General features: G+C 49.8%; 9 protein-coding genes across 9 annotated transcripts; 5 read left to right on the top strand and 4 right to left on the bottom strand.

The window, feature by feature from the left end:
- Positions 1-976: 976 nt before the first annotated feature.
- On the bottom strand, positions 977-1836 carry BO88DRAFT_216811 (uncharacterized protein). Its single transcript, XM_025701966.1, has one exon. The coding sequence runs from the start codon at positions 1695-1697 to the stop codon at positions 1191-1193; it is 507 nt and encodes a 168-aa protein (XP_025566268.1). The 5' UTR covers positions 1698-1836; the 3' UTR covers positions 977-1190.
- Positions 1837-6435: 4599 nt separating this feature from the next.
- Positions 6436-8873, top strand: BO88DRAFT_412546 (uncharacterized protein; the record flags this gene model as incomplete). Its single annotated transcript, XM_025708089.1, has 2 exons — positions 6436-6883; positions 6964-8873. The coding sequence occupies 2 exons, from the start codon at positions 6436-6438 to the stop codon at positions 8871-8873; spliced, it is 2358 nt and encodes a 785-aa protein (XP_025566267.1).
- Positions 8874-9678: 805 nt separating this feature from the next.
- BO88DRAFT_402701 (splicing factor ESS-2 family protein) lies at positions 9679-11559 on the top strand. The gene has a single exon (XM_025706175.1). It carries the CDS (start codon positions 9827-9829, stop codon positions 11258-11260), a length of 1434 nt encoding a protein of 477 aa, XP_025566266.1. The 5' UTR covers positions 9679-9826; the 3' UTR covers positions 11261-11559.
- A 59-nt stretch (positions 11560-11618) lies between these two features.
- Positions 11619-14154, bottom strand: BO88DRAFT_360526 (MID1 family protein). Its single transcript, XM_025703854.1, has 2 exons — positions 12690-14154; positions 11619-12629 (listed from the first exon to the last, which is right to left on the bottom strand). Exons 1-2 carry the CDS (start codon positions 13846-13848, stop codon positions 11956-11958), a joined length of 1833 nt encoding a protein of 610 aa, XP_025566265.1. The 5' UTR covers positions 13849-14154; the 3' UTR covers positions 11619-11955.
- A 306-nt stretch (positions 14155-14460) lies between these two features.
- Positions 14461-16515, bottom strand: BO88DRAFT_333141 (magnesium transporter CorA family protein; the record flags this gene model as incomplete). The annotated part of the gene is made up of 2 exons (XM_025702750.1): positions 14461-15040; positions 15104-16515. 2 exons carry the CDS (start codon positions 16513-16515, stop codon positions 14461-14463), a joined length of 1992 nt encoding a protein of 663 aa, XP_025566264.1.
- Positions 16516-18988: 2473 nt separating this feature from the next.
- On the top strand, positions 18989-20899 carry BO88DRAFT_402699 (homoserine kinase). Its single transcript, XM_025706174.1, has 3 exons — positions 18989-19766; positions 19880-20178; positions 20273-20899. The coding sequence occupies exons 1-3, from the start codon at positions 19343-19345 to the stop codon at positions 20612-20614; spliced, it is 1065 nt and encodes a 354-aa protein (XP_025566263.1). The 5' UTR covers positions 18989-19342; the 3' UTR covers positions 20615-20899.
- A 336-nt stretch (positions 20900-21235) lies between these two features.
- Positions 21236-21924, top strand: BO88DRAFT_402698 (signal peptidase complex subunit 1). The gene is made up of 3 exons (XM_025706173.1): positions 21236-21378; positions 21502-21561; positions 21648-21924. Exons 1-3 carry the CDS (start codon positions 21331-21333, stop codon positions 21849-21851), a joined length of 312 nt encoding a protein of 103 aa, XP_025566262.1. The 5' UTR covers positions 21236-21330; the 3' UTR covers positions 21852-21924.
- Positions 21648-23048, bottom strand: BO88DRAFT_402697 (SCF ubiquitin ligase complex subunit HRT1). The gene is made up of 5 exons (XM_025706172.1): positions 22917-23048; positions 22536-22805; positions 22391-22469; positions 22259-22329; positions 21648-22191 (listed from the first exon to the last, which is right to left on the bottom strand). Exons 2-5 carry the CDS (start codon positions 22647-22649, stop codon positions 22093-22095), a joined length of 363 nt encoding a protein of 120 aa, XP_025566261.1. The 5' UTR covers positions 22650-22805; positions 22917-23048; the 3' UTR covers positions 21648-22092.
- A 575-nt stretch (positions 23049-23623) lies between these two features.
- Positions 23624-25452, top strand: BO88DRAFT_216641 (proline-rich nuclear receptor coactivator motif-containing protein). Its single transcript, XM_025701965.1, has one exon. The coding sequence runs from the start codon at positions 23789-23791 to the stop codon at positions 25193-25195; it is 1407 nt and encodes a 468-aa protein (XP_025566260.1). The 5' UTR covers positions 23624-23788; the 3' UTR covers positions 25196-25452.
- The last annotated feature ends 1477 nt before the right edge of the window (positions 25453-26929 follow it).

Here is a 26929-nt window from a genome sequence, read left to right as displayed (position 1 = left end):
AGGATTTGTCTATACTATGATCAAAGCATGAAATGAGCCATTGATGCTGTTATGGATGTGCTGTGTAGTAGTATATAGCATTTGGCTTTCATAGAGCTTAGTTTCTCCCTACAGTAAACATGTACTATACCAAGTATATATGCTGCAAGATGTAGTAAGTTCCATTCAATTCATCTATTCGTTTATCATGTTCCTAGAATGTGTACAACAACTTAACAAGGATATTACCTGTATTGTATCCCTACATCATATTACTAGGTAGTAAGTAAGGTAGCATCATATATATAGTCGACCTATGTATAGAGAGTATAGAAATAGAAGTAGTAGAAGTAATAGATAGATATAGATAGAAGTTAAATACCAACCCATAGAATAAATACACGCATACCGAATACGATACGCATTAACAACAATCCAGGAAACCAACCCCCGATTCCCTCCCCCATTCAAGTCATAAGTTGGTTTAAATCTAGTACTGACTCGGTACGAAACTAAAACAGTAGACTTGAGTAGAACTAAACTAAAACTAAACTAAACTAAACCAGCACCCCCACCACCCACAGTAACAGCGAAAGGAAAAAAGGGCTGGGCTACGACCTATGATCTCTAGTCTCGAGTCTAGACACCAGGGATCGTCAGGAGTCCTTCGAACGATGGAGCACGAAGTTGGGGGCAAGGGAAGGGAGAGAGGGGGGGCAGTGGGTGGGTTGGGTTGGATGGTGCTACACGCTAGGGGAGGATAGGTGTAACTTGAAAAAGAAAGGGATGGACAAAGTGGTGGTTAATAAGGTTGGATCTGAGACAGTGGTGTGGTAGTAGTGGTAGTAGTTGGGAGGCTGGGTGTGGTGTTGTTACTGCTTGCCTGCCTGCCTTTTGGGGCTGAAGCGAGATGTGTGAAGTAGATGTCTTGTTTCAGGGTTTGAGATGTGGATGGGGGCTAGTTTGGGGGAGGGGAGATGTATGTGTGAGGGAAATTGTTGGTTTGGTGGTGGGATTTTTCTTTGTAGTGATGGTTGTGCGTGTGTGCATGTCCGAGGGGGCTTTTTTCCCCCCTTCGGTCAGTCTCTTTCTCTTTCTTTCTTCCTTGCTCCGTCTCTTTCTCCGACCCTCTCTCTCTTTCTCTCTCTGTGTGTGTGTGGCTTCTCTTATCTGCGATATATTATCTCTCAATGGGGCTCTCCATTATGGCCTTACTGTGGGTATCTGCACAAAGATGGAGGAGGATAAGTATGGTGCCTATACTTGTATGGTATGGTATGGGCAGTGCGGATGGTGGGTATCCGTATCTGTTCCGGTATCTCCAATACCGGTTTGGAGAAAGGGTATGTAAGTAAAATATACGTAAGGAGAGGGGAAAAAAAAGACCCTCGGTGGATCAGCTGACGAGCCTCAGCTGCACCGGAAGAACTGCTTCTTACGTCGGGATTATTCATTATTATTAGTAGCCATTGACGGCTGGAAGCTGGCGGATTCCTACCGATTCTCATGCAGTGTTCCTGTCCACAGCTGCCCCAGTCAATGGAGTGACTGAACTCCATTTTGGACACGTCTTCCCTGCTGGCTGGGAAGATTCTCCCACGAGCAGGATGCACATCCAGACCGCCGGTCCATGTAAGAAGAAAAAGAAAAGAAAAGAAGAAGCAAAAAAAACGTGAGGAGGGGGAACGTGACGGGCTGCACGAAAGATGCAGGTACATGTAAGAGGCGCATAAGCAAGTTCTGGGTTAGTCAAGATGAGAACATATTAGCGGTGTGTTCGCACTCAATCTGAGAACTGAGATCTGGGATGACTCAATCGAGTAACCCATCTGAATCTGAATCCTTTCCCCTCTCCTCCCTCTTTCCTTTCCCCTCCTTCTCATCCTGCAATGGTTCCTTTTCACCTCCAGATTCCGAGGTCCACCCCGTAGAGTCCGTAGTAGTCTCCGGTACTAAGGATAACCGACCATGGGGAAAGTAGCAATTGACAGCTGATATGACGTTTCCAATTGACTTTCAACGGACGCTGGAAGAGTATCCATCCATCCAACGTCTTTTTTGTCGGTTGGAGACGGCCGAAGCACATGTGGAATTGCTGTCATCTCGGGCCCGAGGCAAGACCCATTGGAGACGGAGACCGACTGGACAATCAATCAATCAATCATGACACTTGCTGGGAAGCAACGCGTCCCTACTAAGTACTCAGTACTACCATTTACTTTGCAGGTGGCTCGCGTGGTAATTTTCCCTGGTGTCCCTCGGTACCTAAGACTGAACCGCACGCGGTGGAACAGAGAGGAGCACTACTGTTAATTGTCCATGTTCTCACTGGGTCTAGCAAGTCCTCACATCCTGGTCACTGCATGAATCTGTCTCTTTTAAGATGGGGACTGACCAGGATGGTCGCGTGTCGATTTAATATGATGAGTCGATTTCACCACGTTAAGTGGATATAATAATCCACCACCGCTTGGACGGATTCTGTGCGCCGTTCGCGTTTCCCACCGTCCCCTCCCTTCGGAGCTGTCCTCCAATTCCAGCAGGTAGATCCAGTACCTAGTTAGTACAGCAATGGAGGAGCGCAAGTACTAGTAGACTTTAGTGGGTTGTGGCTGTAGATGTATGTATGTATGTATGTATAATGCATGTTGTATATGTTGTTATTCCTACCCTTGGCTAGCAGTTATGAAAATAATTATTTTTTGAGTTAGAGTTATACCTGTCATGTTGGAAAATGTTTGTTTGTGCCTGGCGCGGATGCAACCTTTCACCCAATTGCCATTTACCAGAACCATGGTTCAAGCGTCCCCTTCCAGCCCGTGGTTTTCCTCTGGGTCCCCGAACCAATCTGGCAAGTCAACCAGCTTATCCCGACACACAGGATCCGCTCTGGCGTTCACAAGGTTCAGCCAGGCCGAGAAAGCTCCCGTCGGGCGTCCAGTCAAGACACTGCAACTTTGGGCTAGCACGACTTCTGTTGCCCGGTGGAGAGAAACGTTGAAACTGGGCCCCGACGTCTCCCCTCTAAGCGAATGAAGATCCGGTGGTGCCTGAGTTTGACGTCTCGCTCGTATTGTCGGGACAAGGGAGAGGCAGGAAAGGAGGAACAGAACATCCCTCGGTCAAATTCGAGGCTGTTCGGATGTCATGCTGTTTGGGTTCATAGAGTCTCAGGACTGCTTATGCACTAGGTAGTCCTAGGCACTGTGCTCCGTAGGTCTGTCTGTACCTACCCAGTAGCTGCATGCATGCATGTAGGTACGTATGCATGTCCACAATGAACCCGTCAATCAGCGTGCTCGCCTGCTGACAGTATGGAGGTTACCCCGAACAAACGCGCGAATATTTTGACCTCTGTTTCTCTCTCTCTTTCGCAAGAGTAGTCCGCCGGAGAGTAACGGTGCCAATGATAGATTTGTCTTACTTCAGCCGGTAAAAAAAAAAAAAAGAAAACAATCTCCAAGATAATGGCCGAAGTCCATGCATGACTTCGATTATCCATGATTCCATTGCACATTGTATCGCATCCATCGCCTATCAATTAATTCACTATCAGCCCTTTGTGGTTCCATCGAACCCACCGCCAATACTCGCCCAACGGAAGTCCCCGTGAGATCATCGCGTCTGACCGAGAGTCCCGAGCTGAGAGCTCGGTGCTCGACGGTCAGATAGATTAATTATCATGTTATTGATTCTGGGCCCTTGGGGGAAATAGATGATCGATAGTAATCTGTAGCAAAGTGGACTCTGTAGGTCATTGCGGCATCGTTTAGTTAATTGTCTTGGGGAAGGTAGAACGCATATCATTCATTAGATTACCGTCTCAGCTCATCATTCCATAAGCAACGACGACAACAACAGCTTTGTGTGTGTGTGCGTCGAGGAGACGATTTCCGACCGCTAATCAGCATGTTTGCTTTTTCTCTTACTTTTTTCTTATCCCCCCTGTGGTTTCGACGGAAGCCCCTAGAACCATGGCTGGAAGCCCATGTGCGTTGTTTTATTGCACCGGAGGAATTTTAGTGCCTTGAGGGATCTGTCTCTTTCTGTCTCTCTCTCTGTCCATCTCGAGTCCATGTCTAGGCAAAAGCCCGATCGATCAGCGCACGGCGCAATCCATGGACCCCGACAGATAATAGTAATTAAGATTAAAGACCGAAAAAGGTAAACAATCGAGCATAGATTCGGTTGAAGTCCCGCCCGTCTTCACACTGTCTCTCTTCTGTCTCTGCTTCTGTATCCGGGTCTGTCTTCCCCTTTCCCATTTTGGGTGATAGGTGATACCTGTTACTTACTTGGGTATCTTGGGGGAACTGCGTAGGTAGTAGTTTAAGGGGCAATTGACGAACTAGACGGTTAATAGGGGAGGAGAGTTCGGTCAATTGGGGGCTCATGGTTTAGGCAGTCGAGCCATTGAATGTCTGTGCGAAAGGGGGAAGGGGGGGTAAAATAATTCCTTTTCTTTTTTATTGCGTATTCCTTCAGAATTGCATCGTGTCGTTTTTCCCCACGAAGGATGATAGTGTCTATCTTTGGTTTAACTGCCTCGGGATCGAACGATCCCGTGGGTTAGTCTTAGGAGGTTCGTTCAATTCCCCCCCTCCTCGGTTGCCTCTTTGGGGGGGGGAAGGAGAAGGGAATGATCCCTTTTCCATCTTCCCATCGATCATGATCTCAAACGCATGTTGCTTTTTTTAACCATACCATATCCACTTTGGGGGAAGATGACGATGACGATGATGTTGCTACTGCAGCTGCGGCGGCGGGACACGACAGATGGGAAAGGTGTCAATGTCAATTGATACTACTACATACTTACACAAACACAGCATACACACGCACCAGCTTGGTTCTGGTTCCATAGGGCCGATTGCTATGTAGGATTACTATCGGGAAGAGAGCCGTAAGGCGGATCCCAGGATTCGGGATGATAAATCCTGAGACTTGTTGACTACTATTACTTGTTGACTCCGTAAGGGCCTTTTTTTGGGGCCGAGGAGCGAGGTCCAGGCATACTTGAGGTAGTAGTAGTTAGTTAGTATCATAGTGGCCGACTGTTACCCTAAACTGCTGGCTGAACGGAAGAATATCTGACACCGGTAATGATTCTGTCAATCAATATTATTCCTACAGTTAAAACAAATGTCCTCCGGCAGGGCCAATGGAAAATTCACCCATTTACTTCCCGAAGGAAGAAAAAGAAAAGAAGACAAAGTTTTTCAACGGCGAACGTGGGCGGGACAAGAAAGTAAAAATGCTAATGAAATGAGAAAAGAAAATAAAAGAAAGGAAAAATAAAATCAGTTGAAATAGAATAAAATAAAATAACAACGTAGGTTTACCATTTTGAGTTTTTTTTTATTTTTTGACTGACTGACCCTGCTGGCTGAAGCGGTTGTTTACCTTACGGCATCCGATGCAGTGTTGGGAGAGAGGGGGAGAGAGGGAGGAGGAAAATACGCTCAATACCCCTGCCGTCCCGTGTTGTTGGTGTACCGTAAAATAAGTCTGGAACTGGGCTGGGATTGACATCGCCAGTATTTGATGATCGTCTCGTCTCGCTCCTTTCCCTTCATTTTAGTGTGGGTTTCGTAGTAGTTTGTTGCTGCTCTTTTTATAGTGCTGGTTGTGATCATTGTCTTTTCCCGATTCACCCAGTGTTTTACCCTCGTTTTCCCCAGAATTTAATCCCATACCTTACTACTTACTACTACTCTTACTATTTTACTACTTCACTATCTACGGACTAGTCCCGACCCATCATTCCTTTTCGTTGGTACTGCGGCCACTAGTTTGGGTCCGTCCAGTAAAAACCACTTGCTCCCTAAACTGTTATTGCGACAGCGACGGCTGGAACTTTACTTTACGGCTCATTTACTCCATCCTTTGCCCACATCTGTTGTCTCCATATCTTCTTCACACGCTCTCTCTTTATTTCTCTTACTTACTCGTACTCTCTCCACTATCTTTCTCTCTCTCTCTCTCTTTGCTTTCCCCTCTTGCAATTGATCTATCATTTCCATTTTCCTTTTGTTTCCCCCTCCCCCATCATCTCATTCCTTCTTGTCACTTGTGACCCAAATTTTTGGATACGTTTCCCGCAGCCGTTTCAACTTCCAATCTAAAACACTCAAGAAACTTTCCGTGGCTCTCGACACGGGGCATGCGCTTTCAACCTCGACCTTGAAAACCCGCCAATCTTCAGCTCGTCGGTGCTCTCGACTGCCTTGTGTCTCCCCAGCTCTCTGGTGTGCGGCATCTTTTCCCTACCATGGTCAAAGCTAGGACCATCCCATCACAATCGGAGGCTTAACGGTCGCTCACTTGCTTCGCCTTGCTCATTTGGCCGCCCCCACGACTCGGTCATCGCCCACTGGATTCCCTGATATATAGTCAACATACCTTCCCTCTGTTCCCCTGATGCAGGCTTCCTACCCGCCAGTGTCCATTCACACCATGTCCCAGCAGGATCTGGACCGTCCCTCTGCCAGAGCACCCCATAACGAGTCCCCCGAACCATACTCGGTCCACACCCGCTCCAGGTCAACTGCACATGCGCATAGTCCTAAACGGCTGTCCGTGTTCAGTGGCCGCTCTCGCAGTAACACCACCAACTCCACCACCTCTTCCCGCCGTTCCCCCGCGTCTTCCATGACTTCCGTGGATGCAGCTTCGCTGCCGTCGCATGATGACCGGGCAACCTCGGCGGCTGGTGTCCGCCATGAACGGCCCGAGAGCGTGACCAAGTCGCTTCTTTCGCGGGGAAGCCGGATCCTCCGTCGTCAGGGAAGTAAGTTCCACATTGTCTCCACGCTGGACGAGGAGGATGAAATGGAGCGTGAAAAGCCTCGCTTTGAAGTCTCGGAGATCTTCAGCCGGAACAAGTCACGCCATAGTGATGCGCGTAAGTCACTCCTATCACATGCGGATTGCGCTGTAATTATCGACATTGTGTTCAATGCTCACACAATGGACTCGCCACAGATGACCAGCTGAAGAATCTCATCTCGGATCCTTTTGACTTCCACCATCTGACTCATACGAGCCCGTCCCAATTTCAATCGCTGGAGAAAGCCCGGGAGACTGACTTAGTCACCGAGTTCTCGGCCATTCGTGCCTCTCAGAGACCTGTTACCAACCTGAAAGGAATTCGTGCTGAAGACCTGCACTTCCGTGACTTCTCCACGGAGGATCTTACTCAGTGTGGGACGGCCATTGGCTGTGACGACGTTGTTCCCCCTCCGCCAACAAGTCCACCAGCATCTCCAGGTGGTTCCTCGTCGGTCAGTCCCAAGCAGCGCGACCTCAGAGGACGAAGAGAATCGCGCGTTATTGAGAACTTCTCGCGGCCTGTCCCAAGGTTTCCTAGAGTTGGGTCAACCAGCCCGCCGCCGAGAGCCTCGTCCCCGAGGCTGGCATCCTCCCCTGAATTACCTGAGCCAGCTCCTCGCGCCATTGACGAGATCCTCGGTCTGTCAACCCAACCGACATACCCGGAGCATGTATACTCGCATACCGAGGATGTAGAACAGGGTGCTGCTTGGCCTCAGATCCCTATGGAAGACATGTTCCAGCCTCCTTCGGGCCATTCCTTCCCGACCAGCGTCAACAACGAAGTGATGAATGCCCGCACCTCGTCAATGTCCTTACCCACTCTGTCGTCAGACTTGGAAGACGTGCCAGAAGAAGAGGAGCCGGCCCCCTGGCATGAAGGAGCCGGCCTCCAAACTGACGAGGTCTCACCTCGCGCGCCTGTTATGTCAAGGTCTCCACCTCTGTCTGCGGCGCAATCTCCATCCAACCCTTCCCTGGCTGGCCCTAGGTCCGATTTGTCCATTTTTGTCGCCGAAGACTTGTCAAGAAAGTTCGCTGAGGCACTGGGTTCCCCCACCCTTCCACAGGATCGTATTGCACCACTGCAAGAGTCCATGGCTCAAGAGCCAGTCCGAAGGCGATCCTCAGTCAACTTGAAAGCCATCCAAGAAACTATCTATGAGTCTTGGGACGCAGACATTGACTACTGCTATGAACATGCTGCCGAGTCGAATTGCAACTTTGACTGGACTCGCAGTTCACTTGACGAGGCTCGACAAGACGATGCGGAAGACGGAATTACTGGCGTGGATGGGGACAAAGCGATGTTTGAGCCAATGCGGCTGAGCGCGTCCGCTGCGGACCTGGATCATGTCCCAAGCGCACATGTAGTGGTTACGTCCACCCTAGATGATAACACTGGCATTGCTGTGACGCAGCGAGATAGTGATTATTTTCAGCCTGTGAGGTTTGCCCCCACCTTGGGGAAACAGATTAACCCCGATTCGCTGTACGATGAGTATTTGACGGCGGACACGGAGTCAGACCGACACTTCGCCTTCTACTCGCAGCCAGGTGTGATCCAGCCTATGGACCAGTCCGTGTCTCCCCGGAGCAGCTTTTCTCCCATTAGCAAGTGTAACTCCCAGGAAAGTTTGATCCTGTCCCGCGCCGCGTCGGTCGCCCGCAAACATCGTTCCTCCGTCTCGACCGCCAGTGTTCCTGATCTGGTGCACAGTTTGGCAAGCAGCCGTGAGTTCCACCCATCTGAGCAGAGGCTCTCAGATGAACTCTCAGGAATGGGGCGCCCCGAATCTTCCCATCACCGGCAGACCAAGAGCCTGGCCCGCGAAGTTGAAGCCCAGCTTCTTTTCCGAGCCGATGGCGACGCAAGCCCCGAGCCTTCAGGCTATGCGTCCACCGTGGGTCCTTCCATCCACGACAGAGCCAAGTCCACCACTGAAGTGGAGGCAGGCCCTTTGATTGCCAGAGCCATCAAGAATGATGCTGCATCTAAGGCCGCCCCTCGGCGCAAGGGCCGAGCATCCTATTCCCTCTTCCCTACTCCTGCAGCAAATTGAGCTGCAATCAACCCGACGACAACTTGCATCCATCACAGACCCCTGGTTCTCAGCATTCTGCAACATTCCGTTCCTCATCCGTTCACTTATAGAACTTCTTCAACGACTTGATGATTCATTTTTTTTTCTCATTGTGGTGGCTTGCGTTTCGATTTCTCTGCGACGAATGTTATCTATTAAACCGTCATTCGGACCCACTGTTGCGGGCTATGCGCTTATGTTTTCTTTGTTGTTTCCTCAGATTTTCTTCACTTGCATTTCCTGGTGCATTTCTCAGCGACTGTTTTCCTCGGGAAGAAAAAATCTTGGGTGTTTTTCTGGCAATGGAGGATTTGGAAAGGACAGTGAACGGGGTTTCAGTCGGAGAACATTCGTTCGGATTTATATTTTTCATTTTGTTGGTCTCGGTTTTTGTCTGGGTAGCTGCTGCAATTGCAGTGGCTCTTGTGTTATTCAACATCCATTGTCGATTTAGGTCTGTGTCAGTATATAGATAGAGCAGGAAGGGATAACTGGGTCTGTCTGGGAAGAGTTGTTTGATACGAGGTTTACACGCGGGCAAACCGTGGAGAGGAAAAAGTGATGATTATAACATTTGATATTACTGTCACTATAGCATGAATGGCGCTTTTCATTGAATCAGTTTTCAAACACTGGGAATTGTAGTAGCAGACGTTGAAACAAGTAAGCCCACGTGCATCGAGCTAGACCAGACCACCTGATCGCCATGTGACGCCGGTGTCTCACCGCCATCCATGGCGGTATGGATATTCTGCCAGTCGAGTGCTCCTTCCTCTGCTGATATCGGGGATCGCTCTTGCCATGTTCGTCATCCACGCTTGGTCGCAGACGAGCATGTCGTCTTCCTTCTTCCTTCGCCTCTTCATCATTTAGCAATCTTCTTCTTCAATACATCTACGCTTATGTCTTTGTATCACCCGCAATCACCAGTCATGTCTGCCGACTCGCAGGCTCTGACCAAGCGTCAAAGCGACACCAGCCTTATGCCCCCGCCGCCGCCACCCAAGCGCATCAAGCGGCCGGCCACTGTGTTGGACGAAGATATCTACACCAATGCTCTGTCGGAGATTATCGCGCGTGATTATTTCCCCGGTCTCCTGGAAGCCCAGGTGAAGCAGGAGTACTTGGATGCGCTTGATTCGAAAAACAAACAATGGATTGCAAGCTCCAAGAAGAAATTGACCGACCTGTTGAAGACACCGGGAAGAGCTCGATCGCATTCCGGATCAGCCAATATGACACCACGAGCCACCAACTCGGGACGCCCTGAAGACACCCCGATGGGCTGGGGAGGAGATACACCGATGTCAGTCATGTCAACAACTTCGTCATCTACTACACCCAACGTCGACCATGCTACGATACCGGATGTGTCCCGCCTTGGGCTGTTAGAGTTCCAGGCCAAATATACAAGTGAAGATAATGAGTCGTTCAATAAGCTGCTCGATAAACAAAATGAAAAACACCGCGAGAGATATAAATGGCTGTGGAGTGGGAATAAGATACCAACTGCTAGACAGATCGCGCATCGGCGGCAAGAAGCTAAGCGGATCGAGGCACAAGGGGGTAACCCAGATCAGCTCAAGCAGGTGGCCATAAAGACTGACCTGGACGCCCGGCCCGCAAATCCAGACACCTGGAAGACTCAACCCGAGAACTCGCTCATGTTTGCGCCTTCTTCCATAGAGGACTCATATGAAACTATACAGCAAAAAGCCGAAGCATCGTCGCGCGCAGGGCCCAAGCGGGTAGTGTTTCAGAACACACGGTTACCAGATGAGAGCATCCAGCAGACGTCATCTGCCACAAATGCACCCCCGCCCTCACCTTCGATATCAGCCATTAAAGACGCTATCGCCGGACACCCTCGCCCCACCGAATCTGAAGCAGTATATACCGGGGGTGAGACGCCACGAGTAAATGGGTATGCCTTTGTGGATGAGGATGAGCCTGATTATCCCCTCGCTTCATCAAATGACAATGACGACTCTGCGATCTCTCTGGATGATATTCGCCTGCTTGGCGGCAGTGATGCCACACCGAATCCTTTTGAGATCAAAGAAAACCGGAGACGGGAAGATATTCATCACCGCATGGTAGATCGCGTAGCGAGGTCTAAGCGAACGGAGAAGTCCCTTCGCGAAACAAAGACTCCCGTAACGCCACGGTTCGCCAGCAGCCCACGACTGGACTTTGGTTTGCGCACCCCAAGTGCAGCTACGCCAGGAGGGAGAACGAACAAAGCTTTGACTCCCGCAGCACAGAAGTTACTTCACCAGGTGGGGAGTACACCTCGTCTAGCGGCATCGTCCTCCAGTTCATCTCTGAGGAACATGTGGACACCGACCCCGAAAAGGGGCAAATAATGTGGTGTCTGCTTTCATACAAATTTCTCTCTTTCCTATTGAAAGCAAAATGAGTTAGCGCTTGTGTTTCGACTTGACATTATTAGATACCAGGAATTATCGAGGCGTCATGAAAGGGGATCATTATATGCTATCATGAGTTAATGATTAGAAGGGTTCGACATTTTTAATACAACAGTTGCCGTCTACATTTGGGCGTCTGTCATATGGCAATATATATACTAATTCGAAATTGCGAGGTTGATTACTAGTTAGCTGCCTTTGGTCTAGTGTTTTAAAACATATCAAGGAGAATGTAGAGACATTTTAGGTGTAGAATAGACAGGCCCACCTGCCAACTATAAGCAAGTGTATTTTTGCAGCTTACGTCCCTAAACCACCTCCCATCTAGGGGCCATGTTAGGTGAAAATAACAGATACGAAACTCCAGGCAGTAACATACAAGCCATCCTTACGCAGAGGGGTATCTATTCGCATCTTCGTATCAGCTATCCACATGCAATGCCTCTCTGATCCAGCATTATGACTCCACCTCTATGCCCGCTCCAAACACAAAGCAGGCAATCTATGTATCCCAAAATATACACACCCGATGCATGTCGACTAATGAAGTGAGAAAATGAAGAAGAATAAGGAAGACAAAGATTCTGGGGAATAGTTGCACCCATTCGAACAACTGCGTTTAAAAACTCCTACTACCCAAGAACCCAGAACAGAGTCCAAACACCTATCACCATATAAAGAGAGATCCAGATGCTCTCATGCAAACTGGAAACGGCATTAAGGTAATACGCTGCTCCTAGATAACTGCACGTGATGTCACCATTAGGATCGCGTGTGCCGTACGACATATTCGCCCGCGGGCCCTCTGGACAGCCGAAGCCTAATATCGAAGGACAGTTTCGGACAAGGCTATGACAGACGCCCTGGCAGGGGAGAACTTCCTTGTATGGACCTGGGCGGATTTTGCTGTCGATGAGAGGGTTGCGGGAGTTGTTGGTGGCGGGGCTTTTTAGGAGGGAGGAGTTGGTGATCGAGGTGCCGTTGAGGAAGGGCTGGCCTGCATTCCGGATCTGAAGGTAGGTGGCGTTGCTGGAGTAGTCTGCGCATCGAGGGATTGTCACGGCGCAGAGCCATTGCTTGTATGCTTCGGCGCAGGTGTGGCAGGATACAGCGAGGGAGAACATGCTCTCGCTGGAGGTGTTGCATTGGACTTGTTGGAGGGAGTAGTTGAAGTTCTTGTATAGGGATGCGGCGTTGTCGTCGTAGATACTGCGGAGTTCGGTCATGTTGATGGAGGGGTTAGATGGCACTGCGTAGGCGACTTCGGAGCAGAATGGCAGATCATATACAACGGCACAGTTGTCATCTGTTTGGTTCTTCGTTAGAATACGGTTAGGCCATGGTATTGGGGCTCATTATTTCTCACCTGTTTTGGTTGTAAAGTTCATGCGCGGCCATACTTTACCTCCACCTCCCACGATTCCATTGCCCCAACTGGTGGAATTGCCCTCACGAGCCATGATTCCGTAGTAGGTGGAGGTTTTGTTGAGACCGGTGACATAGAACTGCTCAGTTGGCCTGTCTACTGCACCCCGGGTGGTGATGCTCGCCTCAACTTTGCTCTTCCCAATCTGCGCCAGCGTATCGAGAGCGCAGAATGACCGTTCTAAGCCCGAAATAGACGAACTGTTGATGTTGTTGGCGAACATTGTGTATGGAGGCGTCCTGTCCATCCAGGAGCTGTAGTTCTGTGACGTAAGATCGGTGGTGGTGAGATTTCTCGTCGTCAGAAGCGCTGCTCCAGTGTCCGAATCAACTAAGAACATGAACTGATCGCTCTCGTCGACGCTATGAAAATAGGCATCTGTCGAAGCTGCAATCTGGTAGGTGAAAGAACCAGAATATTCAGTGCTATTGGGAGCCGTCACTCCGACATAGACATCACCATTCGCCGTAAGGGTCATGCCCACATAGCCCTCCTCCGCTGATTTGATCGTCTGGCCGGACTCGGACTTGTCAGGCCCAGGCTTCTCTATCGATTCAGACGCGTAGAGTGTCAGCTGCGGTACGGCCGCTGTGCTAGTGGAATCCGAATTGTTGTGGCTGGGCTTCGAGCATGCCGTGAGGGACAAATAAACGGTGGTGGATCGCTTGGAAAGACCGCGACTCTTATTCTCAGAGGTGCTATTGGTCTCATCGCCATTCACGGGGAAATACCACCACTCCGTCTCACCCATCTTGAGAGTGCCATTCTGATACTGATTGTTTCCGAGGGATGTCACCCCAGTGGGAGCCCGGCGAACCAAGTCGAGTCCGCGCGCATCTCCCTCCTCGTCTACCGCATCTTCGAACTCCAAACCGTTGTATTCTGCGAGTGGGAAAGCGAACTCCGGACTAGCTTCACCGAAGAGGAATTGGCCATGGCTTCTGGAGGCCAGGGATGAGGGACCTGGCAGGGCATTCTCATCCGCAGTCGCAGTCACTCTGCCGACGCAGATGGCCAAGGCAATTGCGCATCCGAGTACCGCGCGGACAGTTGCACGCCGGCGGCACTGTAGGCGTGGCGGTATAAGCCGAACGAACATTCAGGATGGTTGAAGGATGGTTGACTGCGAAAGGAAAGGCATCAATCGACGTCCATGGGCTGTCTAGTGCTGGAACGTAACAATTTCCTCTCACGGCGGAGGCCAGCCGAATTGTGAGGGGAAATACAGGTGCCAACGGGGATGGAGATGCGATCGGGGGTTACCCCATGAACACAAGCGGCATTCGCCCTGTGTGACGTGAGTCCGTTCAACCTGGAATCGAAAATCCCAGTCGGTTGGCCGCTGCAATTAGGGGAGATGGGCCTGAGGTCATGCTGGCTGGAGAAGAAAGAGTCTGGACTCTCGTAAGGCGTGGATTTGCCGGTTGCCTGGAGGCTCCGAATCGCAGCTGATCTTGGCGCCGCCACTCCACTTCTTCCGGAAGCCTCAGCATATACTACTAGCAATTTCGTGCATCCATCTGAACCCCCCTTACTCAAATTCTACGGTATGCTTTCGTAGCTTAGGAACAAAGATTTCCTTCATGCATATGCATATCTTTCAGAACTACAAACAAATTGACCCATTCATGTCCATCGGATATTTACGTGCATGATCATATCGACAAAACAACTCCCCCCCCCACCCTCCCCAGGACTCACCCTGCTAGGCTCACACGAGCTTGTAGCAGCGAGCCACTACACCACTGAGAATGACAATAGCTGCAATAACCCCAAGAATCCCAAAGAACCAGCCAAGTCCTGCCGCATCTTGCCCAGGGACGCGGACGTTCATTCCAAAGAGACCGCAGATCAGGTTCATAGGGACCAACATCGTGGCAATGAGCGTCACCTTGCTCAGAACTTTGTTGACGTGATTGCCCAGCATCAAGTTAGTCACGTTCAGCTGCGCGAGATAGTTGGTATGCGATCGGCTAAGCATCTTCTCAAAATGCGCCAGGTTGGACATCATGGTTACGACGTGATCCTGAATGTCACCCAGGTAGAGACCGATGTCGCCACGCGGTGTCACCGAGTACTGCTCGTTGCAGCGCTTGGAGAAGCCCCGGATAACGTCCGCCTTGCCTCCTAGCAGGCGCATCAAACTCATGACTTTCTTGCGCAGACCACCGATGCGCGGCAAGAATGACTCGAAGTCATCCATACGCGCGATGAACACGAGATCTTCTATAGCCTCGGACTCGACCTCAATCTCCCGAATGACGGGGCCAAAACTATCCACAATATCGTCGCTAGAAGGCAATTAGTCAGATTTGTCCACAGCGCAATACTCATCATTTCTTGCAGAAACTTACATCATGGCGTAACAGATCCAATCGCTACTCAGCGATACATAGTCACGGAGCTTTCCAATTCTCCTCCGTACGTTAGCGGCATGAGGGTTCTCGGTGAAAGAGAACGAGAGCACCCCATCACGAAAAACGACCATATAAAAGTTGACTGGCTCCATGAAACGCTCGTCCGCCTTGTCCACCTGATAGAATGTCCGGAAACAGACAAAGTAATACTGCTTGAAGAGCTCGACTTTCTCACGCGCTTCCTGGGTCAAGATGTCCTCTGTTGTCAAAGGATGAATAGAGAAAGCTCTGGACAAAGCTCCCACCTCATCCTCAGTGGGGTTCAGGACATCAAGCCACCAGACACCTCCGTCCGGACCCAATTGGAAAAGATCTCGAAAGGTGTCTCCCGGCAAGACCAGGTCACCCAGCTCGGCAGCATGCACGGTACTCTGTGCCTCCGACGAGAAGAATCCGAAGCGAGTAGGTTCATTTGTGTTTTTTAGGGTCGCCAACAGTTCCTTTTCATTTACAACTTCGGAAAAGTCCTTCTTATCTTCCTTCTCCAAAGTTGACTCCAAAATGTCTTCTGACGAACGCTCAATGCTTGACGAACGTTTCTCCGCATCCTTCTCGGACTTCTGAGCACCCGGACGAAGGTCATAAAAGACCCGCGGCTTCTGACTTTGCGAGCTGACGCTGTGCTTGCGTCGGTTTGCAGAAGGTTTCGCCTTTTGATTGAGAGCAACGAACTCCTCCAGTTCCTCATAGTCAATCACTGGAATTCTGCCAGGCTGTTCGAACGTCGGCAGGCAGCCATCATCGGTCGGCTCCAATGTTAAATCTCCAGGCTGCGGCCTAACCACACTTGCATTGCTGAAGGTTGGGCGGCGAGGATGCGTGCCACCAGATACCGTGCGCTGGAGAATGGCTTCCAAGTCTGGAGCAGCATGGCTTTCCAAAGTATTCGCGCGCTCTCGGCGACGCGGGTCTGCGAATGCTTCGACCGAATTGGGCGGAGACGTCGACCGGGCAGACACAGATGACTCGCGCGACAAGTTCGGTATTTCCTGATGCGTGCGACTATAAGTACGGCCGTGGCGGATGTTCCCCGTAGGATCAACTGAAAAGCGACGTCCCATAGCATTGAAATCCTTGTCTGATCGATCATCATCCACTACCGCGGTTTCGAAATCACGCGATAGAGACCCAGCTTCCCGAAGCGCATCCTCGATGTTAAGCAAGTCTGGACGCTGGGGCGTCTCGGGATTGAAAGCTTGTGGGACGGTATTTTGCCGACTCAGTGGCACGTCGGGGGTGGCTTCCAAGCGTGGCGCATCCAATTGAAATCGATGATCATCCAATTCAGGAACTGGGGTGCTGAACCTGGTCAGGCACATGTATTTCTCGGACTTCGGTGACTCGGACATTGTGGCTATATCGGTGTTCTTTATTGATTCTTCCTCACGTGGGTATTTATAACAGGGTTGATGAAACGAATTTGCTGGCCGGGAGCCGATATTGTTGACTTATTGTTTTTTTGGATTGATTATATGCGCGGCGGCGTTCAAAGGCGCGACGTCGAAAGTTGTAGACTGGATGAGAAAGGTCCCAGGGCGATTGCTCCTCCATCCATTAGCCAGACCCCTCGCAAGGGCCTGGCATTACCGATGCGCGTCCGTGTGCCAGCTTTGAGACTGCTTTAATAAGCTCTATTAGGGGGGTCTGGTGTCGCCCCCGCAGAAGACCCTGAACTTGGGGCCCAGAAGAGGGTGGAGGAGGGAAGACTGGTTGCAGCGAAGGCCCGCCAACTTGACTGAGTGAAGCGTAAGGAGCGCCGTCGCTCCGAAAAGTGCGGGGGAAAAGTGCGATGACAGAGAGAACTCCTTAACAGAGTTCTCGCAGTTCAGCGCAAGATTCGACCGGCAGGATTGACGCCCAAACTGGGTTTAACGAGATCGAGAAGAGCTGCTGGACAGCGGATAATAAGTCGGACCAATCGGGCTGCAGAAGATCGAAGACAAGTTTCGGTCTGACTTCAATGAAGTGTTGGATTGAAAAGTGCACTGAATGTGTTTCAAGGTGAGTGGTGATGATCGTCGGCACACTCAAAGGGAAGAGGGTGGGAGGCGACTGGTAGAAAAAAGAGTCGCAAAAGTGGAATGGGTGACCCTATTTTTTTAGAGTATGATGTAGTACGCACCACACTCGGAAAAATAGACCCCGTGGTCAAAGACGATGCGTCAAACCACGAGGACGGGAAAAGAGCAACGGCGAATCAAAGACAGCCGAAACACTTAGGGAAGCACGATGCAAGATGTTGAGTTATAAATAAAATCAAGAGCAATGGGTTTTAAAAAGATGTTCACCAAGAAGGTGATTGTGAGGAAGTTGTCTCAAGGGGACAGGAGAGGACCGAGAATCAAGGCAGCCGAGTGGAGGAGCAATTCTAGTATTAAATAAAATACGAGGGGCGGGCAGAAATTTCCGCATCAAGGGTGAAAAACGGACTGAGGAGTCTGAAATTTTTAGTTGAAGACGCCGCGTCGGCAAAGGCCCCGAGGCGGGTTTAGTCCGGCCGTCGTCCAATCACGCCAGTGGCTTTTAGTAGTCTGGAAATCTGGTTGCTCCCGAGTCCGTGGCCATCATCAGCTGCTCTGCAATAATAATCCAGTAAGTAGTCACTCCCACTACATGTGGGATGGTCAGATTTATGATTATTCAAATCATTGCTTGACCTCTGTGAGGAATCGGGAATCTCCTGGAATGGTCTTGCTTTGTGGATGTGGATCTTATTCGAGTGGATTCTATCTAGTCCGTCTCTATCCATTCATTCAAGCTGCAAGCCTGAAAATTAATTACAGTGCTACTGGGCACCTGTCAAAAACTTTCCCGTGAAAGAATTATTTATATCTCTTTTGGCTGGCACTCCTGCACGTTCCAGATCCAATGGTTGCCATGGACAGGCCATATCCGTGTGATCTACCCACTTCGTCCAATACTATGTCTCATTTGCTAGCATCCTAACCAGAAAAACAAACCACTTACTTCACTCTATCACCCAAGGTTCTCAACCGAAATTGCGCGAATAAGACCTATCTAGGCAGCAATCTAAACATCTCATCCGATCTCGTCAAAAAGTGTCCTTACCAGCTGTTGTAGGACACTAAATACTTACTACTTTGTACTAAGTAAGTATGTCTTGCTTCGCCCGAATGAAGTCTCCATCTACATCTCCTTAGTGGACGTAAATACCGGTAATATTACCTTGCCACATGGAGCCTGACTTAGGGGGGGGGGGGTCGTCTTCTGCTGCCCAATGAAGGCCAAGTTGATCATAGCTGAATCGCACTGCAATTCCAGCCCTGCGTATCCAATTCCACACGCGAGTGGACGAAACAGGGCAGAAAGGATCAAAGCAGATCTGGCTCATTCTCGAAACACATCATCCTTCCAAACCCCCACCGGGGTATGCATGAAAACTCTTATGATATAGTATGTATGTCATTGTCACACCCTTTCCACCGAATCATGGTAAGCCTGTTCAGCTATTGTAGGACAATCAGTAGGGAGAGAAGTCTTTTTTGGGCTGGTCGGAAAAGTGTCTTGCACTTGAAGGAGGGGGGGAAGCAAGCGTTTGCGGCTGAGGTTATGTTGTGTTTGTAACAATACGCAAATCTTCAGGTCAGACCGAGATCCAATCAGGAGTAGTCTACTGAGGGAGAGCGATCGCATGACTCCAAAGATATACTGTATTGATTGATCAGTTACTTATTTGCCTGCTTAACTATGGATGTGAACAAGGAAGTACTTTCTGTAAGAAGTAGTGGTAAGTATTAATAACCATGTCACAAACAATGATGATAGGAGAATTTGGGAAATAATCTTCGAACTTGGCTTTGTGGCACCTGGATCTAGCAAAGCCCTGTGGCCCCTCACTTGCCCGCTTTCTGCTTCCCCGACGTCGGCCTTTTTTTTTTCTGCTAATTTTTGGAAATCCGTTTTCATTGCCTTTTTTGACCACCGAGGAGCGCCAAGAAAAGAAAAGAGTCACAACCTTAAGTCGGAGCCGAGTGCGATAATAATTATTATTGTAGTGACTCAAGTCTATCTATCACTGCTACGCTGTGACTGGCAACAACGGTGCTCTTGCCATACATACTACATACCTAGCAAGTCACTGGAGGTTTCATCCCGCTTCAGTCCATTTTTCTTTCTTTTTTTCCCTGATCCCTCCTCCGTCCTTGTTCCTCCACAATGGCTGCCACTTCCTTTGTTATCAGGACGCCCTGCTCGTCCGCCAACATTGGACCTGGGTTCGATGTGATCGGCCTGGCATTGTCCATGCATTTGGAGCTCCACGTCACAATTGATAGCTCCAAGTCATCGCAACAACCACTTAACTGTCGCATCACATATGACGACCTGAGCAACAGTACCGAGAAAATCAGTCTGGACCCCGAGGTCAACTTGATCACCCGTGTAGCACTTTACGTACTTAGATGCCATAGCCAACGGGCATTCCCTGCTGAGACTCATGTGCACATCGTAAACCCGATCCCCTTGAGTCGGGGTCTCGGTTCTTCTGGCACTGCCGTTGTGGCTGGTGTAATGCTGGGAAATGAGGTAGGTAAGCTTGGGCTCAGCAAGGATCGTCTCTTGGATTATTGTTTAATGATCGGTAAGTGGCATGTCCATCTTTCTGCTGGTGGGGAATAAAGTCGAGCATCCTGCATGCGATTGATACTGCTTGACACCTCGTCGTTTGCTGGCCATCGCTCATCTGCTTAACAGAACGACACCCCGACAATGTCGCTGCCTCGCTCTTCGGAGGCTTCGTTGGCACCTATCTCAACGAACTCGCCCCCGAAGACGTAGCGCGCAAGGAGATCCCTCTCAGTGAAGTTTTGCCTTCTCCGGCTGGTGGCATTGACACCGGCAAGAGGCCTCCTGAGCCGCCCATTGGCATCGGTCATTACAGAAAGTTCCAGTGGGCCAAAGAAATCAAGGCTATTGCCATCATCCCCGACTTTGTCGTGCCCACCGCCAACGCCCGGAATGTTCTTCCTACCTCGTATACCAGAGCGGACGTTGTAAGCATTGTTCCCTCCGTCGCTTTCCCTCCGTCGCCATTTCCGAATCCGATAGCAAATGAGCTACATCGGCTAATGCTATTATTTTGTTTAGGTCTTCAACCTCCAGCGCGCTGCCTTGCTCCCAGCAGCTTTGGGCAGCTCTCCGCCGGACCCAGACATGATCTATCTGGCCATGCAAGATAAGGTCCACCAACCATACAGACAGACTCTTATCCCCGGCTTGACGGAGATTCTCCAATCAATGAACCCACGCACGCAGCCCGGTCTGCTTGGAATCTGTCTGTCAGGTGCAGGCCCGACCATCCTTGCCTTGGCAACGGATAGGTTCGAAGAGATTGCAGACCGCATCATTGCTCGCTTTGCTTCCAATGGCATCGCCTGCCAGTGGAAGTTGCTCGAGCCTGCCCAAGACGGCACCACTGTTCAATACTGAGAACCCCATGGCGGTTGCCAAAATTTAGATCCAATTCACTCGAAAAGATAGTCATGATCTAAGAGGCAGGGATAGATATGACCGCCATGATTGGTGTATATGCTTTCATAGACGGCTAGAGCCTGGGAAAGGGCTCTATAAATAGTGGGCACAACGAATGTGACTCTTCTTATCACTCGTTCTTATGATATCCGTACCCACATTTTCTTACTGCACTGTCGCCTAGACTGGCAGTTTTACAAGATATCAAATATAAAATTTCCCTGCAAACCCAGGATTGTCAAGGTACTCTTCGTGTTTCTTGTAGATTTGAAAGGGCTCGATCATCTGACAGGAAGAGCACAGCTGTTACGGATGCATTGCTAGAAGATATACAACCAGGCCACATTATCAACGGCCGTACTCCCAACGTCTCTATAATGACACCGAAAACAAAGAAATAAATAAAGAAGTAGTAAAGGACGATGTCCAATCGATCGATGATGGGTAACTAACTACAATACGTCATGCCCGATACAGGCCTCAATAATACGAATGTTACTGTCCGTGTAACAATACGGTGTCCGATTGACCCGCGATAAGCAGAGGCGGTGGACATGCAACCACCTCAAGCTAACCTCAGCGCCGGCAACGAAGTAAAGGGTGCCCCTTCGACCAGCGACCGTCTAGAACGAACTGGGAAACAATTATATCGCACTATAATCAAAACATCCACAATGGAAAGTCTACTTGCGCCAATTCAAGATGCTCTGGAAGGTCAAATTGTGAGTTCTGGGTTTCCTCTGCGCCCGTTGTTTGGGTGATCGTTATTACAGCCACCTATGCGTTTACTTCTATCTACCTATCCCGGAGTGTATGGTTAACCGTGTTGCCGTTTCCATGAATAGGACTTCCAGGGCCAGCGTATTGCAGAGCTTCTTAGTACGGTGCTTCTTGTTCTGTCGGGTGTAAGTTTCTCTACTATTGTTCTATGGTGGTGAAGGTGTTGTTGATGTCTTCTGGTCTGATTGCTTACGATGGTCGCTTTGTTTAGGCCGTTGCTTTCATTGTTGGATACATCTTCCAGGATATCCATCTAACACTCTGGGTCGGATTGGCCGGCACGTTAATAACTGGGTTGGCCGTGATTCCGCCTTGGCCTATGTACAATAAGAATCCCGAGAAATGGCTTGTTCCTCTGACGACGGGCGTGGGAGGAGGTGCAGGTATTGTGGTAGATGGAGTTAAGGTTGCGTGAGACAAGGAGTCGCGGACTTTGGACATGTCTATTTAATATCCTGAATCAATCACAACTTGTCCGCTTGCGTGTGCACAAACAAAACCTGCATCGATAATTTTGAAAGCCGCTGCTGAGAACTGCGAAATGAACCACAAACGCCATAGAAAGCCCTCCCTTCCGGTTCTACCTTATAGGGGATATTGTAAGACATGGAAGGTGATCCGCCCGTATTCGAACCCTGCGATCTTTGCACACGCGTTTACCGGCCATACTTCTGGAACTCCCAGTCCCTATTGTCGAGGGGACACACTTGACGGGTTTTCAGCCACCGCGAGATGCAGTGGAAGTGGAACGCATGCTAGGGACGAAAAAAAGGTGGGCGTTAGTGTGGAGTGCAGAGGGGGTGTCTAGGGGAATAAACTTACGTTGCAGATACCCCAAGCAACTGTACACTCTTCAGTTGTAGACGAACCTTGGTTGGCCTGGCACTCGATACCTAGCAACCATCAGACATTAGATTTCGGATTCCATGAAGGTAAGACAGGTCCAAGACGTACAGAGATCCATGATGTGATTACGACAGATTGCGCAGTTGTCGACGACGATATCCCACGCCCACAGAGCGACCGCGTTCCACTAGAAGAGCAACTTGATTAGCTTCAACGGTACTCGAAAGGGAAGCACACATCTTTGGTGCTGTACCTTCTTAACCTCAAACTTCTTCTTGCCATCACTGGCACCTTCGGAAGCTTTCGACGATCCCTTTGCTTTGACGGCGGCGGCAGAGCCGGCTTCTTTCATTTCCACGTCCGCCATTTTGCGCGCTTTAACCCTTTGACGGCGCTTAGTCTATCGAAAACCCGGTCACAAGTCGGAATAGGTGAACGAGCTGAGCAAGGTTCGGAGGAGGGGCAAGCAAATAGATTAATTACGTAGGTCGCTCGGATAGTGGTGGTACCTGACCTATAGGTACTATAGGTAGTAGTTGTGGTTAGTTAGCTGATAACCCCGGGAGTGGTTGCGGTGTGAGCCCACCGGCAATACTCTCTGGTGGACGTAGATCGGAGAGGGGCATTGGCTTACCCGAGGAGCACTGACGTAGTAGGGAAGTTCTATCAAAGGAAGGGTTGATGGGAAATGATAAGGGTAGGAAGAAGTAAGAATCTTCGTTTTTCTTTTTTTTTTTACTTCTTCTCTAAAAGCCGAGTACCTTGTTGGGGAGAATGATGGCCTGGGAGTATGAAGTGAGATAAACAGCAGCTGAATGGGAGTTGTTTTTTGTTTTGTTTGCAAGGCTGGCCTGGCAGTGGCGTAAGAACTCTATGCTTGTTAACTAACTATTAGTGAACTGAACTTGTGACTTGTACCAAAGTGGCTGAGTCATCGCCGATGATCCCCGCTTGGTTCTTCTTCCCCCAGCCATTCTTAGGTTTCCGCCCGCCCTTCCCAAAGTCCAGTCGCTACTTACTCTCTCACCTTCACCTTTCCTCCCCCCCAAAGCCTCGGTCAAGACCTACAATGTACCTCAGCTTTCCTTTACTTTCTGCCTTTATTCGCCTATCTAGACGTGAGCATGCCTAGGAGTCTTGGCTTCCTGCTTCCTTTGCGCTTCCTTCGACTCTAATAATAGACGATTTCCAACTCTCCGACTTGATCCTCCCATCTGACGTCTTTCCGATCGATCAATCAAAGACCAACTCGTCGGGCCACACACTCAGTGCCCAGCACACCTAGCGACGATCTCCTCTTGTCCTTATCTCCTGATAGTTCTATCCAGCGTTGAATCATCGAGTACGGGCTGCTGGACAGTGCTTCGTACCACCACCGACTCCGTGACTATCGTTCGAGCCGCTTCTTATCGCTATTGTTTTTGTTTTCTGGTGCCGCCGCCGCCGCCCAGTCGTTTTCGGTTTCTCTTCAAAAGGCTGCCTATTTCTTAAGCCTATCTGACCATCATGTCAACTCAATCGCCCAACCCTCCGACGCCAAAGGGTCCTCGAAACAATCGACGCAACTCCAAGAGGAATATGACACCCTCTACTCAGAAAGTCGCTATACTGGCAACCCCTCCCTCGTCACCGCCAAGGAACTCCAGTCCTGGCGGGACCGCCACTGATTCCTCTATCAATGTCAACGCCTCCAAGAAGAAAAACAGTCGGTCTGGCAAGAAGCCGCGCGACGCATCCAAAGCATCCCCAGCACCCAATGGACACCGTCATACTACTTCTCAACCTAATAATACCATCGCCACCCCTCAAGTGAAGGACAGCCCCCATTACGCCGGCCCGACTTTCCATGCATCTCCGGCACCGTCAGCACTGCCTATTCCCAGTTTCTTCTCCAAGTCTCTACCAGAGTCAGATCTTGCACCGACCCTAGAATCCGACGGTGATCACCTCGATGCTGAGCCGGATCTGGAGAACACCCCCTCAAAACCGAAGTCGCGCCCACAATTTCAAGAGGAAGCGCGCCAGTCAACACCTTTGGATTTTCTCTTCAAAGCTGCAGTCGAAGCCAGAAACCCCCAGCAGCAGCAGCAGCGAAGCCCCGAAGCAAGCAGTCGGGTCCGGTCGCCACAAACTGATTCTAAGACCCTTCAGCACCGTAGACCCAATGGCACTGCCGGTGGGCTCTTCCGGATGGAGATGGAAAGCCCGGAATTCCAGCATTCACATATTGGGCCTTCCTTTGCGACCCCTTACAAGGACCGCATGAACGCGTTACGGTCGGCCAGCTCACCTTCTCCTCCGGTGTGTGATTTCGATGAGCAGGAGAAGAGAGCTAAAACCGAAGCTCTGAAAACTTTGTTGCTCAATCCTCGTCCGCAAAGGCCTTCGTCCGCATCTATCACGGCTCAAGATCACTTCAACCCAGTGATGGAGCGGCCTGCTTCAAATCCCGGCGTACCTCATTTTGCAACACCAGTAAGAACGACTTCGGGACCGCCCGCTTCTATCTCGCATGGCATGTCGTATGATCAGAAACAAACATTCGTCGGAAATGGCCGGCACTATTCCTCATCCTATACACACTCGAACGCTGCTCAACAATATCACTTGCAAAACTCTCCCTTGAGGAAAGAAGTCCTTACTTCGAGAGTTGAAAACATGCCAAGCGTTCATGGCCAAGCTTTCTACCCTCCAGCCGCGTACGATCAGCCCAAATCTCCGCCTAAGTATGCACAATATCCGACGTATTATTCTCCTCCGCAGCACCAATCTCCTGTCTCACGGAGCGTGTCGGTGAGCAACAACGCGCCGCCTTATGACACGAAGAAGATTGAAGATGATCTACGAAGGATCTTGAAACTCGATGTGAACCCTACCATGCCCGCCAACGGCATGCAAAGCTCCTTCGCCTGATGTCGGCTGTCATTGGCATTTCGTGATGCCTTCCTTCCTTCCGTTGATTTCCTATTTCAACCGTTCATTTCACGATATCAATTTTTCAGAAAGGGCACAGTCTTGACGAACAGTGCTGGGGACACTAGCTGAATCCCACTGGCCATGTGAAGCATGGTTCTCATTTTTACTGGGCTACCGCAACTTACGTTCACATCCTAATCATCTTGCGCTTCATGTCCTAAGTTATGTTCTATGTCCTTCTCAGGGGTCCTGTTCTGTTGTTCTCCACGGTTTCATGTTGGTAGCGGCTATCCTGGCGATTGAAAGGGAGTTATCTGTCCCCCTAGTATGTCTTCGAACCTCTATTTGCATTGAACCCCGGAGTACGGTTGCCTTTGGAGTGCTCTTTATGGGACTGTTGGTTTGGGCGAGGTTTCCTAACGTCTACGGATATCCGTGATGACACTCGTTGTTCATGTTGTTACATTTTGACCTTTTGTTGTTGTTGTTTTTTCTTTCTTGTCTTGCCTTATGTTTACCCTTTCTTTCTATTTTATCTTTATGTCACTTTCCATCAATACCTGTCCTTCGTGGGTTCGGTTCCAGGTTTCGCCAACGGCGATGAACGATGACTTTTCTGCTCTTTTGTTGGGTTCGGTTCTCTGGTCTGCTAGACGAGATCTAGCAAGGCCAATCCAGGACTGGTTGTTTCCTGACATGTATCATGAAGGCCTTTCATTTCTCTTATTATTTTTGTTACTCCTATGTGTCTTGTACCTACATTCGTTTCGAAGCCTCTTAGTCTTCGCGGTGGGTTTGTCCGTTATCAAGGCACATCCACATCAACGGCTATCCCAATCATACCTTCGTTCAGCCGGATACTATCCTCTTACCTCATCAACACTTCTCCACCCCCTATACTGTAATGTATGCCCAGCAAATGGCCAGAACATGGCGATTAGTAGTAGCGATAGTAGTAGCGGTAATGATAGTCTAGTTTCTCTGCCAAGTGACAGCTACTATATAGTATGTCTCAGGGACACTGGAGCAACCATATTTAAGAAGATGTCTACCCATCTCCAATTAGTAGTCCGACGTCTACTAACTAGCGAAACCCCTCCCCGAAAGCCCCGAATTAGCAATTGTCTCCCCCTACTACACGCACTAGATTCCTAGTACTTAGTTGAGATCTCCACGGACTACAGAGCCGGTAGGGAAAGACATGGGTATGGATAAAGGAGGCCCGAATCCGGAGTCCAGAACCCGGATAGAAGCCGGCCGGGGCGGCAAGCCCAACCTCAACGGCGAATGGGGAGTTCCCGAAAGCGTCGGTCCACTTTTTTCTTGCTATTCTGGGTTCCACTTCCGTATTGCAAATTTCGCTAACTAGAGGGAAGTCTGCCTCCACTTGCAATTCCACCATCACAGAGAAAAGAGAAACAAGAAATCCCCCGGAAAGCGGACAGGGGGGGAGGGAAGAAAGAAGGGTATTGTGGTGGGTAATTGATTGGGGAGTTTTCCCAGGGCGTTGGGATATTCTTATGGTTGTTTCTTGGCCATTTCTACTTACCCCCCAGCCAGGTAATATGTAGGAGTTTGATCACATGCATAGTGGTTGAGTAGTCTGCACGTACTGCTTGGTAATCGTAATGATGGCTAACTACTATATGGGTGTATCTGAGACAGATCTTGAGTGAATGATCCACTGGTTTAGATGCTCTATTACTTCTATCTAATACATGTCCAATGAAC

This window comes from Aspergillus vadensis (genome assembly GCF_003184925.1).
Source record: "Aspergillus vadensis CBS 113365 unplaced genomic scaffold BO88scaffold_4, whole genome shotgun sequence".
NCBI lineage: Eukaryota > Fungi > Ascomycota > Eurotiomycetes > Eurotiales > Aspergillaceae > Aspergillus > Aspergillus vadensis.
The sequence above is the reverse complement of the archived record's forward strand: the minus strand, read 5'-3'. Positions and strand labels throughout refer to the sequence as shown.